The following is a 15404-nucleotide window of genomic DNA, read 5'->3' on the forward strand; positions in this document are numbered from 1 at the left end:
CTTCTGAGTAGTAAGGTAAGTACTGTTTTTGTGAAACCCTTGTTTCAATTGTATATACTTATATGTGTATACTGGCTTATAATGTAAAAAAAAAAATTTTTTTGTGGTCAGTAGTTTCAAAATCACCTTCTGCAAAGCACACTTCACATATCATTTCATGTAATTAGCATGACTACCATGTGAGCTTGTATTCTTATCCCTTTGTTTCTTGGATGGGGAAAACAGGTTCAGCAAGATTAAGTAAAATGGCAGAAAGTTTGGGTAGGGAGGCTGCTCAAACCAGAACTGTATGATCCCAAACCCCAGGGCCTTTCTGTCATTTACTGCCATAGTTCTAGTTCCTAGGAAAGCCCTCAGGCTGGAATTGAGGACTGCCAGGAACTGAATCAGCTCTGCCTGTTACGCCCCCAGTACAGAGTTCTTGCCCCCCTCTCTCTCTCTCACCTTACTGTGTAGCATAGATGGGACCATTACTCTCATGGCTGGTTTCTTACTTTCCATGTTGAATCCAGTCCTGCTTTTCTTTGGGGTGCCTCATCAGTCAGGGCAATTGAGTATTATTTATGAGATACTATAGGTGCTCATTATGTTTTTTAGGTTTAAGTCTGCAAGCCCAGGCTGATTTGCACATGATCTTAAAAAAAGAAAAAAGAGGATATCTACCTGGGGTTGTTGGTCCAGGGACTGGTTCTACTTTCTACGTCTGGAATAGTGGGAGAAGGCTGGTGGGCAAGAACTTTTTGCTTGGAGGAGGGGAAATGGTAGATTTTGTTGCAGAGGTCCCAATGGATCTGACAGCCAGAGATGGTGAGAAGATGAATAGCAGTTCAGTCTAAACAAATACTGGGGCCTGAAGCTGAACTGCTTACAAGTTCCTGTTTCTGGTGGTATGCTGTGGGCATGGCCAGGTCCGTTCAAAGGCACTGGGTCACCCTTTGAATACATTATCTCATTTATTGAGGGGCTGCATGCTACCTCACCCTGTGTTCTGTCACATCTCTATTATTCTCTCAGCCTAGCTCAAATCCTAAGCTTCATACTAGGTTTTTTTTTTTTTTTGAGACAGAGTCTCACTCTGTTGCCTGGGCTAGAGTGCAGTGGCGTCAGCCTAGCTCACAGAAACCTCAAACTCCTGGGCTCAAGTGATCCTCCTGCCTCAGCCTCCTGGGTAGCTGGGACTATAGGCATGTGCCACCATGCCCGGCTAATTTTATACATATATATATATTTTTAGTAGAGACGGGGTCTCGCTCTTGCTCAGGCTGGTGTCGGCTCCTGAGCTCAAATGATCCGCCCGCTTCGGCCTCCCGGAGTGCTAGGATTACAGGCGTGAGCCACCACGCCTGGCCCATATTAGGTTTTAAAGTGCAGAAAAACAAAAACCAATTTTAAAATGTTTACCTCTAAAGTTAAGTATTTGAATTATGTGTTTATTTCTTCACTTTCTCTTTTTTCAGCTGAGTGAAATTGTAAGAGAAATAAATAACTCAGGACAAAATAGATGAGGATCGCCCTGCTTTTGTTACCAAGTGCCCTGGTCTGACCCAGTTCTCTAAAATCATACCCAGACCCGGCACTCCACAATGCATTAGTTTTATCTTCCTCATTGTTTGGACTTCTTGTTCTGGATCTTTCTGTGCTAGAGGGTGTTTGTTTGTAGAGTATGTTTGTCATGGAGGTCATGTCATTATGATCACAACTTCTATACTATTCCTTCAGGCTTTTGTCAAGAGAGACTAAATACAGTTAGAAAGGGAGATAGATAGATCTCTAAGAAACAGCACACAAATCATATCTTTCCATGCCTATGCCTGACATTCACAGTAAGTAAAAGGCATGACTAGGCATTATAGAGCCATGTGGACAGATTCCTGGCTCCGCAAAGAGCACCCTTGCTCTTGGCCCTTTCTAGTGGGATGGCTGGTGGGTCTCTACTGGCACTGTCTAGACTCCATCTTGGCTAAGCTGAGCACTCTTTCAGCTGGTTTTTGGCTTATGCCCCAGAACTGTCCAACCAGGCTACCTTCCTGGTTAGGTAACATGGACACGGTTGTGTGGGTGGCATATTCTTTACAAACCAAACAATAGCTTCAGTAGAAGCTTCCATCGCAGGGGATTTGTGGGGGGTGGTTAAACTGAGAAGCATTTCTAGGGAGATTCTTTCCTCTTCATCCTCCAACAGTGGACAGAGTGCCCCTACCCTAGCTGTGTCTACCCACAGCGCCCAGGTAAGAACAGAGCCTTCAGAGCTCTTTCAGCACATGAAGCCTAGAGCATCATCACTCGGGGACAGGGCCCAGGCCTTCCTAATGGGCTCGGTTTGACTTGTATCACCATTCCCCTTCCCTCTCTCATTCTCAGTACATCTGAGCATATTAGTTTATTAAAAGTCATGAAGTACAGAAACCTGTTTCTCAAACTTACTTAACCTAGAAATTGGGCAGAACAAGTGTGGGCAGCTCTGCTCTGAGTGAAATGCTGTTTGTTATTCAGAGCTCCACTTTTGAGTTTCATCCCTGTCCACAAGTTTGGCCTGATCAGAAAGGGCCTCCAACTCTGGAAAGCTTTGATCCTAGAACCTGTCAGGGCTGTCTGTTCAAGACTTAACTGAAGGATGAGAAGTTCTGTCACTCAAGCTTAAATGTGAGGAAGGGGGCTTAAAACACAAAGGATGAAGGTGTTTCAAAACTAGATAGAAATGGTGGTTGTACAACATTTTAAGTGGACTAAATGACACTGAATTCTTCACTTTAAATTGGTTAATCTTTTAAAATTCTTTTCTACAGATGGGGTCTCACTGTGTTGCCCCGGCTGGTCTTGAAGTCCTGGCCTCAAGTGATCCTCCTGCCTCAGCCTCCCAAAGTGCTGGGATTACAGGTATGAACCACCATGGCTGCCCTGGTTAATCTTGTTTTACCTAAAAATGTGAATTTTAAGCTGGGTACCTGTAATCTTAGCTACTTGGGAGGTTGAGGCAGGAGGACTGCTTCAGCCCAGGAGTTTGAGGCTGCAGTGAGCTATGACTGGGACACTGCACTCCAGCCTGGGGTTGGCAAACACCTGGGGACAGAGCAAGACGCCGCCTCTAAAACAATATTAAATGGGAATTTCACCTAAAAAAAAATACAAAAAGAACCATTTTATGTCTGATGTACTTCTAAGAGTGGAATAGTGAAGATTCCAAGGAATAAACATGCCTGTCTTGGGGGTGAGGGATGGGATGTGGCCAATCCTCTGCTCTAGCCAGAGGACCCAAGAAGTTCATGAAGACATTGCTTTCTTGATCATCCCTCCTAAGAAACTTGCATTCTTTCTTTGCCTCTCAAACTGGTATAATAATGTTTAATACATGCTAAAATAATGTTGATTTCATAACTGGGGATAGTTCGTACATCCACATTATTGGGGGTGGACAAGCAACTGGGGAACTATAGCCATAAGTCAGCAATAACAACTTACAGAAAGACAAGTTTTCCCCTTTCTTAGAATGTATGCTGACTCCTACATTGGCTTTATTCAGTACTGCCCTTAGTTCACTGTCATTGCAACTTGGGTTACAACGTTCTGAGGTGTTCTGCATTTGGAAAGGGAAATTAGCCATCAAGATTTAAGAGGCATAAGGCATGAAATGTCCCACTGTTTATTTTCCAGTAACGATTTTCTAAAAAGGCACTACTTTTTACTAGTCCTGCCTAGAGTATCTTCCACATATTTCTTGTCCAATTTAAATGGGATACACAATTCTCCTCCAGCTTTTACCTTCAGGGCGGTGTAGCTGGTGAAGGGGAATACCAAGTACATTGGAGCTCTTGGGGCAGGCCTGGTCAAGCCTTGCAGGGCTTTGTCCACGGATTCTGATTTTTAGCCTAAATGAGATGAGAAGCCATTGAAAGTGATTTAAGTAGTTGGATGGACAAGATTTGAATGCAGTGCAGAATGAACTGCAGGTGGGGCAGGAGACAGTGAAAGACAGGAGTCTTTTGCAGGACAGCAGGGTGGAGTGCATGGTGATGTTGGGGAGGGGGTGTTGGTAGGATAGAGAGAACTTAGGATATAAAAATTTATAGAACTTGGCCGGGCAGGGTGGCTCACGCCTGTAATCCTAGCTCTCTGGGAGGCCAAGGCGGGTGGATCGTTTGAGCTCAGGAGTTCGAGACCAGCCTGAGCAAGAGCGAGACCCTGTCTCTACTAAAAATAGAAAGAAATTAATCAGACAACTAAAATATATAGAAAAAATTAGCCGGGCATGGTGGCGCATGCCTGTAGTCCCAGCTACTCGGGAGGCTGAGGCAGGAGGATCGCTTGAGCCCAGGAGTTTGAGGTTGCTGTGAGCTAGGCTGACGCCACGGCACTCACTCTAGCCTGGGCAACAGAGCGAGACTCTGTCTCAAAAAAAAAAAAAAAAAAAAAAAAAAAAAAAAAAAAAAAAAACTTATAGAACTTGATATTGGAGCAGCACTAGGACAAGATAAACTTCATTTTTTTCTCCCAGAGACCACTTGCAAATCTGCAGTTAACAGCTAACAGTACTGGTGGCTACTAATTTTCCTTATTCAAGCACATTCCCTGCATATAAAGATTTAAGTGCTGGTGTGGAAGGTGCAACTGATTGGGAAATGAACTTGAGCACTGACCCAGAGCAGACTTGAGTATGTGACAGGATTATTTTTAGCCATTTTAACAAAACATCCCACAAGATAGTTTTAGTGTTACATGGACCAAGATTTATCCATCTCCGGTGTTCTACAGAAGTAAAGTTTTAAATTCTTGGAATCCTACAGAATTCAAATCTGGAAGAGACCTTAAGAGTGCCTTTATTTTTTTTTTAAATATAAAGAGACAGGGTCTTGCTCTGTCACCCAGGCTGGAGTGCAGTGGTATGATCATGGCACACTACAGCCTTGAACTCCTGGGTTCAAATGATCCACCTGCCTTAGCCTCTTGAGTAGCTAGGATTACATGTGTGCGTCACCGCACCTGGCTAATTTTAAAAAATATTTTGTAGAGATTGGGTCTTGCTATCTTGCTCAGGCTAGTCTCTCTTGGCCTCAAGCCACCTTCCTGCCTCAGCTACCCAAAGTGCTGTGATTAAAGGCGTGAGCCACTATTTGATCATCTCACTATTTTTGCAGATGAGTAAAGAGGCTCAAGACTTGCCCATAGTCACATGAACCTCATGGCAGAGTTTGGATTAGCTCAGAGAATTCACCTTCCAGTAGACCTTTCCATTTAACTTCTGAGCCTTGGTTTCCACATCTGTAAAATGGGGTTAGTACCTCTTTTGTAGGATGGCTGTGAGGATTAACTCATGAAGCTCCTGGTACAGTGCTAGGCTCATATCCTAAGTGCTTAATGAGGGTTAGCTGCTGTTGTTGGCTGGAGGGGCAATGGTCAAATTTCAAAATACCAAAAGGACCGAGACACAAACTCCAAACACAGGAGTGTGAAGCACGCCCAGCAAGAGAGCAAGCAGTGACACTGGGAGACCTGAATACCCACATTTTACTCCTGGTTCTGGCACCAACTAATGCTATATGACTTGGTGAAACTTTTTCACACAAAAAGTAATCCTCCACAAAAAAGTTATAGAGGAATTTCTTCTGGAAAGACTGTACAGGTATGTGGGTAGGCAGACTGCCCCATCACTGTTCAGAAAGGTCTGCAGAACCCACACAGCAGGAGAGAAGAGGGGTAAGGGCATAAATATGGGTTCTAGCCAGCAGCCAGGACCTGGAGGAGGCTCAGCATGACTGACTTGTGCCACCTGGCTTCTCCTAGGGTCCCGTAATGCTGAAGGAGTCAAGGGTCAAAGCACATTTAGAAAAAAGCACAAGCTTTTTCCTGTTAAGGGTGGAAAGGAAGCTGGGCGTGACCACTGTGCTTCACTTTTTTTTCAGACAGACTCTTGCTCTGTCACCCAAGATAGAGTGCAGTGGCATCACCGTAGCCCACTGCAACCTTAAACTCCTAGGCTCAAGTGATCCTTCTGCCTTAGCCTCCCGAGTAGCTGGGACTATAGGCATGTGCCACGATGCCCGGCTCATTTTTCCTATTTTTAGTAGAGACAGGGGTCTTGCTTTTGCTCAGGCTGGTCTCAAACTCCTGACCTCAAGTGATCCTCCCACGTTGGCCTCCCAGAGTGCTAGGGTTACAGGTGTGAGCCACCGCGCCCCGCCTAGCGCTTCACTCTTACCCTTAATCAATGTAAATGGTATCTGATAGGAGGTGCACAGTGACATTGGGGGTTTTACCTTGTTAAGAAACTAAGAATGCACAAAGAAGCCTCTGTGGATCAGAGATAGGCAGAAGGAGAATCTAACTTAAAAACAAACACACGGTCTCGTTCTTCTAGATGTTGATACTTTTCTCTTCCTAAGGGTTAGGGAAGAAAACCAGAGGTACTAGAAATCATCAGGCTGCTAGGACGAGAGAGTGCTGGGAACCTCCGGTGAGGCCACAAGCACAAGTCCCAGCTCCAGAGGCCCTGTATAGTGGGCTGCTTCCTGCCCAATCATGGTGTCTACATTATATACTGCATTTAAGCTAAACTGGGGACAGTGGGTGACCACTTAATTTTGCTAGTACCTATAATGTACCCAGCCACACCTACCCACCACAGCTGAACAGAAAGGGCTGCCTGACACCCAGGTTTTATTGTTTCCACTTTATTGCTCAAGCACAGAACTTGAGGTGAGCCTGGACCTTCAGCAACGTGCAGAGAAGCTGAGGGGGTGGGACACAACCTGGCCGAGAAGGCAGGGGAAATACTGGAAGGGGGTAAAGGGGGTGGTCACCTGACACCAGAAGATACCATTGGCCACACCATCTGGGGTGAGGAAGGGGACAGAGAGAAGTAATGGGCATAGCAGTGGTTTATCCCATGCCCCTAGCACCCACGTGGGAGGCCACATGTTTGAAACTGGACTAGGAGGGGAGAAGGATGAGGAAACAGCTGCCCAGGAGTCTCCCTCTCCACCCTGGTTTCACATCAGACCCCATCCCTACCACTCGCCCCCTTCTACCACTGGAAAAATGGACCTAACAAACAGAGGGAGCAAAATAAATTAACGTTCTGATGAATATGTGCGGATGGATATATGTTCATGTGTAATGGGTGGGGAAGAGGGGGTGATACCACTTAAAATTATCCCCTACCTCAATCCCCCCCAGCCCACTTCTTTTCCCCCTTCCCCTCAAAACCACCATCCAGATAGAAAAATAAAGGTCTAATTCACTCAAAATTCTTCAGTTTTTACAAAACTAACAGGGTGGAGCAGGGGAGGGAGCAGGGGAGGCAGGCAGCCACAGAAGGGCTGGGGAGAGGCTATGCTTCTGTCTCCACCTGAGACTGGCTCCCTGCCATGTTGTTCTTCTGCTCGTCCTTCATCTCTGTGTCAGTGGGATGGTCTCCTGCAGCTACTTCTGCCTTGGCCTGCAAGGAAGGAGGAGGAACTGAATTCCCAAGTAAAAAGCACACAGTTTCTACCTGAATTACATGGACATGCCAATTCTCCCAGATTTGTCCTAAAAGATATACCTGTGTATTTTCAAATTATGAATTTATAAGGTCATTCACTAAAATATTATTTAGAACTATGCTTGATCTGGTATGGCAGCCACTACTACATGTGTCTAGTTCAAGTAGATGTGTTTTAAGTGTAAAATACACAATTGGATTTTGAAGACTTAGTCTAAAAAAATACACAAATGCAATTTTCAAAAATTACATGATGTAATATTTTAGATATACCTTGGGTTAACCAAAATATTAAAAATTGTTTCTTTTAGCCTTTTAAAAACATGGCTACTAGAAAATTATAATTACACATGTGATTTGCATTATGTTTCTACTGGACAGTGCTGGGTTAGAACACTGAAAGACTCAGAATAGGGGAGTGGTTAGAGACACTATATCCACACAATGGAATACTCTGTAAGCCTAAAACAGAATGTGAAAGCTCTTTTAAACTGATGTAAAATAAGCTTCCAGCTATTGTTATTTGAAAAAATACAATATGAGAAGTAATAGAGTATGTTGCTTCTTGTTAGGGGAAAGGGAGAAAGCAACACGAATGTGTCTGCTTGTGCATGTAACATACTAAACAATACAAGAACTGGAAGGATCAGTTGCTTCCAGGGGGAGGCAGACTTTTTACCACCTATCCTTTGTGCAATTTCAATTTAATATTACTTATTTAAACACTTACGGGTGGGTTTCCAGTCCTGATCACACAAGAACCTGGTCCTATCAGCAGAGATTATTACTGAGAGAACATACATGCTTCCTTATTGCTCCAGGCGAGAGGGCAACTTGCAGTTTCTAGGGTTGGCACCGACAACCATAGGCACAAAGAGCCCACACCAGCTGGGCTGAGCAGAGGGATGTCATTCGAATTGTTCCCAATCCTGATCCTCACCTTGCTCTCCTCCTCAGCCAGCCTCTCAAACATGTTGGCATAGAGCTTCTTCTCCCGAGCAAGCTGCTTGCGAATCCGCTGCTGGCACACTGCCAGCTGGGCTTTGGCAGCTCTGTTGCTGGGGTAGAGCTGCAGGACCTTCTGGAAGTCAGCCCGTGCCAGGTCATAGTCATTCACGGCCAGGTGGGCCTCTCCCCGGCGGAAGAGGCCCTTTTCGTTATTGCTGTCCAGTTCCAACGCCTAAGGATGCAGAGAGGAGACAACACAGTGAGAGCTCAGGTCCTGCAGCTCATCTGGCTAAGGCTGATTTCCAAAGGTGCCCCTCAGCAGGATGAGGAGGAACGGAAATGGCTGGCTCCAACCCAGAAAAAAACATGGCCTGGGGCATTAAATGGAAAGGACCAAGGTTTATAAAGGAACCTCATTTAGTTCAAGAGGCAAAGAGTGAGGACAGCAGGTCTTTGGATGAAAGAAAAGGACCTCTGACATTTCTGTTCTCCTTAGAATAAAGCAGGCAGATAACACAGAGAGGCTAAGAACCATGATGGCAGAAAACTCTTAAGTAGTTCTTCCCACTCAGTGCTTCCTCCTATTTCTGTGCTAACTGCCTTCCACCACTCAAGCCAAGGTGCTTGCTACTCACCTCTGTGCCTCTGGGCCCATAACCTTGGCTCCCACCCATCCACCCACTTCCCTACCCTAGTCACCAAGGGTAAGTTTCAGACATGCTGGCAACTCACCCAGCCTTGCCTGGGAATGTTGCCTCCATGCCCTCTATGGGGGCCTCACCTTGTTACAGCTTTCAATGGCAGCCGAGAAGGCCTGCAGTTTCAGATGACACATGGCCAGGTTGAGGTGGGAGGCCAGTCGGAGGGCTTGTGCCTTCTGTGCTTCCTCACCGGAAAAACTTGACTCGTATTCCAGCCAGGACACAATCTTCTTGTACTGTAGCAAAGCTTGCTTATATTTGCCTTCCTAGAAGGGGAGGGAGGCTCAGGTGCCTAGCACACGTTCAGTGGCAACAAGCTATCAAACCCTGGAGACATCAGTGACCTATGGGCACCAGATTCCAGCCTCCACGCCCCTCACTGGCAAGACCAGTGAGCTCAGATACACTAGGTGAAGACTGCAGGTGCCAACCTGTCCACTTGTTGGCAGAAAATAATCTCAGTCATCAGAAGGAAGGGTGGGCTCAGAGCAGCTTTCCCTGGGAGTGTCTGTGTCCTTAGGACAATGACTGTTGGCTCACCTTGAAGTACACAGTGCCCCGCTCTTTGACTATGGTGCTCTGTTCCAGCTTCTCCTCTGAACTCATCTCCCAAGACTCCTTGGCCTGCCACACCCCAGGGGAGAAACAAAGTTGTCAGCTACCCCAGAGTCACCTATAGGGTGGAATCTGACTTCAGGACAGGGAAGACCTCGAACAAACTCACCTTCTCAAAATTCTTGAGGTGTAATTTGTATTTCAGCTCAGCAAATGGTGGGATTTGGAACTTTTCCTTCCCAACACTGCCAAAAGCATAGCTAAAGGGGTAAAAAACTTTGGGTCATCTCAGCAGCCCTTAACCTGTTCCAGGCTGAAAAGGCTTCCTGTCCACTTCCTGGAAAGTACCTTCCTCCCTTTAGATTTTGTTCAAATGTTTCCAGTTTGGCAAAATTTTCCCTCACCTCTTCACACAATTAGGTGGTCCCTTAGCCTCTTCTATATCCTTCCAATAACTGAAAACTATGCAGTGGTATGATTACTAATTTAAATGGGAACTCACTGAACAATGAACAATGAACTAGAACTATAAGGCAGGAACGATGTCTTTGAATCCCCAGGAATTTTCAGCAGCGTGTCTGGCACATAGTGGATGTGTTCTAATAAATGATGGCAATGACTGAATGAATTATGGGAGATGAAAATCTTGATGTTGGCAGAGAAGGGAATCTGTAGCAACTGTGACTGAAAAGATGAGGCTTCAATCCAAGGAAATGTAGACAATTGTGGCCACACTTCTAATTACACTGAAGAGATCATAACGGTGTGTGTTTGATGTGCCTAGAGTCACAGTGAGCACATGGAGAGGAAAGGATACAAATAGCCAGTTATACAACTCACTGTGGACATTCGGATCTCTGAACTTGGTTTGTCTGTCTGCTCTACAAAGTGCCCAGCCCTTACCTGGGCTTGAGGTACACAATGGAATGTTCTCCTTTCTCCATGCGCTGAATGACCCTCTCCAGCCCGCAAGGCAGATCCAGACTCTCCCCCTCGCCGACCTCAAAGTGGAGTTCACGTTGGTCAAAGAGCTGGTCCTTGTAGTACCCTTCCAGTGCAACTGGCATTAAAGAGAGTCAAAGTACCAGGGGCATGAGAGGGCAGGTGACTGAGGAAGGATGCCATCAGCCTCCCTATATCATCCCATCACTTCTTGCCCCCAAGATGCCACTATCTTATTCTCAGACCTGGAGAGATGTAAACAGGGTATGGTCCAGCCCTTCATTTTATGGATGAGAAAATAGGCTCAGAGAAGGGAAGTGACTTGCCCAAAGCCACCCAGGGCCTAAATATCAGAATCAAGATAAAACCCCAGACTCTACTGTCTCACCCTCCACGACAGCACCCTCATTGGGCCTGGCATAGCCTTCACCCCGAGTCTGTATTCTGCGGATGATTCCGCCATCTTCATCTTCTGTCAGGTCCTCTCCCTTGAACTCAAACAACTCCACCTGTGGGACAAGAGGTAAAACAACACAATTTCTTCCCATACTAACTCATCAACAGTGAAATACAAACTTAGTAACTTGTCCAGAGAGTCCTTAGTAACTGCCAGACCAGATCTGACTTCAAGGGCAGTCACATGAGGAGTTGGACAAAGTGATGCTTTTGCTAAGTTCTTGCGAGTTGTGCTAGTCCCAGCTTCAGCAGAGGTGGGCAGGTCATACGAATTTAAGTTAACCTCAGCAAAGCAAATATTTGCTACCTGTGCCGCTTAATAAGAACATGTTCCAAATAATCCTAGTTCGGGCTACTTTAGAAGCTCAATCTGGTGGGCAATACAAATGACTACCATCTCTCAGTAGTCTTCTGGACATTCTTCAAATGTCCACTGGTGGACTCGGCCATCTTCGGACTGAACAGTATCAAGTTCCACCTCCTCAGTGAGGCCTTTCCTCACCCCCTGACCCCCGGGAGAGGCATCTCTCTCCTCTCATCTCTGGACCGCCAATATTCTGTACTGTCATTTATAACTGTGCACAGTTTCTGATCTCTTTCGGTTAAAATGACAAATCCATCTCCTCCAGGTACCGCTTTCAAGATGCCTCAACCCTTTACTCCACACTTTTAAGTCTGGAAAGGGGTTCATAGCTACCCCTTCCGATCAATCTGGCAGCAGCATGGCTAGCTGCCCTCTCCACTTCTCCTCTTCCCCTAAGGCCAGGCCCTCAGCCTTGGCTACATTGTCTCAAAGAGGCAGGAAGGGCTGGAGGGCAGCCAGGCACCAGGCTGAGATAAGGGCTGGCTCTTTGCCTGGATCTCTGTGGACAGACACTCACCTCAAACACAAGCGTGGCATTGGGGGGGATCTTTGGAGGGCTGCCTGCTGAACCGTAGGCATATTCTGGTTTGCAGGTGATGTGGCACACTTCCCCCACCTTCATGGTTGCTACGGCAATGTCCCAAGCCTTGATGACCTCACCTGCAGGTACAGAGAGGCAAACAGGACCCCCTTATCAAGGGTCTGACTCTGGGCTCAAACAGTGTCCCCAGAGAGTGTCACTGCACCACACCATGGGGAAGCTAGACACCCATCAGAAAGGGAACCAGGAGGTAAGAAGCCTGGTTGCATTAAGTCCTGTCCGGTCTCAGAACTCTAACAGATCATTTGACCCTACAAAGGAGTTTAAGAAGCAATGCAGTCCACCCCTGAAGGAGGATTGAGGTGTTGAGAGGTGATAAGAAAGGGAGACAGAAATCAATATAGTTATAAAGTAGTAGAAGAAAAAAAGAGTAACAGAAAGAGTAATAGACTATGATAAACCACTCGTCATTGAGCTTGGTACTGAGAATATGGTTTCTGCTTGTGATAGCCTGAAGCCTATCCTACCAGCCCACTAACCATGCCTACCTTTTCCCAGGTCAAAGGAGAATTTGTCCTTGCGATCCAGACTGGAGTCAAACTTTGTGCCGTCTAACAGCCAGCCAGTGTAGTGGACAAAGACTCGGTCCCCAATCATGGGCATCTCTGTGCCTGTGCCCTCTCGCTTGATGACCTGGGATGAAGGGGGGAGAGAGTGAGTACCCCAGGGAGAAGGGCAGATAGGGGCACCAAAACTGCCCACAAGCCTCTGAAGGGAACATAAAGGGCTCTTCCGCTTCCACCCTTCCCTGCCCCTGCCTACTTTTAAGCAAATTCAAGGCACCAACCCTCAAATGATTCTGTTACTAGTAGCTTGGCTAAGAGTGGACTAACCTCCCTGCGCCCTTGAGGTGCAGCAAGACTTGGTTTGAAAAACGAGGCAAAAGACCTGAGAGACCTGAGTTAAAAAGGCTTTATTGTATGGAGATGTCTTTTAAAACTCTCTGGATCTTAATTGTAAAGCAGTGATGATAATCCCTATCTCCTAGAGTTGTTGGAAGATTAAACCGCTAACGGGCTGAATAAAAGGTTATTATTATTATCAGCAAAGGGGGAAGTATTTATGCTGCATTTCCTTGTTTTTCGTAAATGCCGGTGGTCATCTGATCCGGGTATGGTTTGGAGAAAGGAGAAGGAGAGGAATATGAGTAACGAAGAGAATAGAACAGTTGAAACAGGTATAAGAAAAAACCATGTTACAGATAAGCCCAGAGGCTCTCCATCGGCCCCTGAACTCTGACTTGGGACTTGAGTAGTCCTTACTGACAGGATAATTAAGTTCAAGGCTAGAGTAGTTCCCAGGAGCTTACAGGCTTCTGCTTCTCTAGCATTTACAAAAGGTGACACCACGGGCTACCTGGTAAGTTTGTGGTTAACATGAGGGAAAACTTCCATGAAAGAGTGGAAAGGGACCTTAAGAAGTAGAAAAGTCGAAGGGAAGGGGTGAAGAATATACGAGGAAAGGACTCTTCCTGCAATAACCACCTTGTATAATATAAAAGCAGCAGGATGATGGAGAGAGGGGGAAAGCCACATGCCTACAGGAGAGCTGCTACAGCAGGTGCACAAGGTCCCAAGTATCTGGGGCGAAGCCAGATGCATGCACTTCTAGACCAGGTAAAGGCTTCCTGAGGTAGGTGGCACACGCGTGGAGCTGAGCAGTGGGAAGCCAGGATGAGAAGAAACAATGGATGGGGTGAGGGCATGAAATGCGGGCTAATGATTTCGCCATCCTGGACTCTCGGCACAACCTGCTCTGACCTGGAGCTGGTTGTCCTGACCGAGGTCAAGATGCCCTCCCCCTCGCTCCTCGGACTGTTTGTAGTCAAGCAGTTACTCAGCAGCAGGCTCCAAAGCAAAGCACCTCCTCCTCACCCCACACCCCAACTCCGGAGGGCAAAGTGGGGGCGAGGTGGAGGGGAACTACAGGTCCCAGCATGCACCGCTCCCCGGTTTTCCCCGAGCAGAGGGAGTGGGCCCGCCCGAACCGGCGGCCCGGTGGGGTTCCAGCGTCCGAAACCGGGCGCCGAGAAAGCGGGGCGCGCCAGAACCCTCCTCGCGGCCAGGCCCAGGCGCCGAGCCGCACAAAGGCCTCTGGGCCAGGAAATCACTCTCGGGAGCCGCTCCACCTCCTGGCTAATATTTAACTGCCAGAGTGGGCGAGCTCTCGCGCCACCTCCAACAAGGTGGCCCGGGGACTTCCCGGCTGCGGCTGGCAGGGAAGAAGCCGGCAGCTGGGCCGGGGCCGCGAGGTCGGGTGGAGGTGAAGGGGGCGGCGTCGGAGCAGGCCCGCGCACCCGGGCCCCCAGCCCATACCCAGCCGCGGCTCGCGTGCGCCGCGATGGCCGCCCCGCCCCTCTCCGCAGCACCGCGCACGCCGGAGTTGGCGCCGCAGTCTCGGTCCCCCGCCCGCGCCCAGGCGCTGCGGGCCGGGGCCCGGAAAAGAGGCTTCCGAGGGGCCGGGAGAGGGCCATGCCGCGCGGCCTGCGCACCGAGGCCACCCCCTCCCCACCCCCAACAGCGCAGCCCGGTCCAGGAAGGCGATGCACCGGCCGCCGGTGCACGACCCACCGGGGAGTGGTCCAGAGGCTGCAGAGACGGCGGCCCCGTCCCGTGCCCCGGCGGGGGGCTCCCGAGCTCGGCGGAAGGGCGGTCGCGCTGGGCGCCCGGGGCTCGGCCGCCCCCGCAGGCCCTCGGCCGCCCCCCGCCGCCGCCCCTCACCTTCAGCACGCCTTCATCTTGCTTGGGGCTGAGGTCCACTCCCTCGAGGGGCAGCGGCGCCGACTGCGCCCCGCTCTCGGCCGCCTTCATCTCCTCAGCGGTCATGGCCGCTCGGCGCGCCGTTTACTCCGGAGCTGGACACCGGGCGCGAGCCAAGCGCTGTCGGCCGCCGGGCCTGCCTGCCTGTCGGGCGAGCGAGCGCTGGCGCAGCAGCCGCCGACTGCGGGGCGGGCGAAGGCTCGAGCGCCTCTCCTACCGGCGCTCGCAGCCGCGGCGGGGTGGGCGCGGGAGCGGGAGTGGGTGGGGAATGCGCTGCGAGGGGGAGCGATTGGTCCCACCCGCCGCGAGGGCGGGGCCGGCAGGAGCGGGGACGGGGGGCGGGGGTGGAGAAGTTTCTAGAGGACTGCGGCTGCTGAGCCGGTTCGGGCTCTTAGTGCTAAGGGCGCTTTTACGATTTTTTTTTTCTGGTTCATTCCTCCGGCTGGCTGCCTGCCCCCGCCCCCTTCTCCTGGGACCCTCAGGCTCTGGGGATCCCCCTAGCGCTCTGCCCGGGCCGTCCCCCGCCCGTTGCCCGCTCTGCCTGGATTCTTCCAGGTACTTCTGGATCCCCGACATCACTCCCGACGCGGGCCTGCCGGCC

General features: G+C 49.0%; 1 protein-coding gene across 1 annotated transcript; it reads right to left on the reverse strand.

Moving 5' to 3' along the window:
• Window positions 1-6649: 6649 nt before the first annotated feature.
• On the reverse strand, window positions 6650-15026 carry FKBP4 (FK506 binding protein 4, 59kDa). Its single transcript, XM_012651049.1, has 10 exons — window positions 14765-15026; window positions 12533-12677; window positions 11961-12103; window positions 11012-11132; window positions 10585-10741; window positions 9851-9941; window positions 9667-9750; window positions 9207-9392; window positions 8418-8657; window positions 6650-7432 (listed from the first exon to the last, which is right to left on the reverse strand). Exons 1-10 carry the CDS (start codon window positions 14867-14869, stop codon window positions 7325-7327), a joined length of 1380 nt encoding a protein of 459 aa, XP_012506503.1. The 5' UTR covers window positions 14870-15026; the 3' UTR covers window positions 6650-7324.
• Between the last annotated feature and the right edge of the window lie 378 nt (window positions 15027-15404).

The sequence above is a fragment of the Propithecus coquereli genome, unplaced genomic scaffold (genome assembly GCF_000956105.1).
Source record: "Propithecus coquereli isolate 6110/MARCELLA unplaced genomic scaffold, Pcoq_1.0 Scaffold346, whole genome shotgun sequence".
NCBI lineage: Eukaryota > Metazoa > Chordata > Mammalia > Primates > Indriidae > Propithecus > Propithecus coquereli.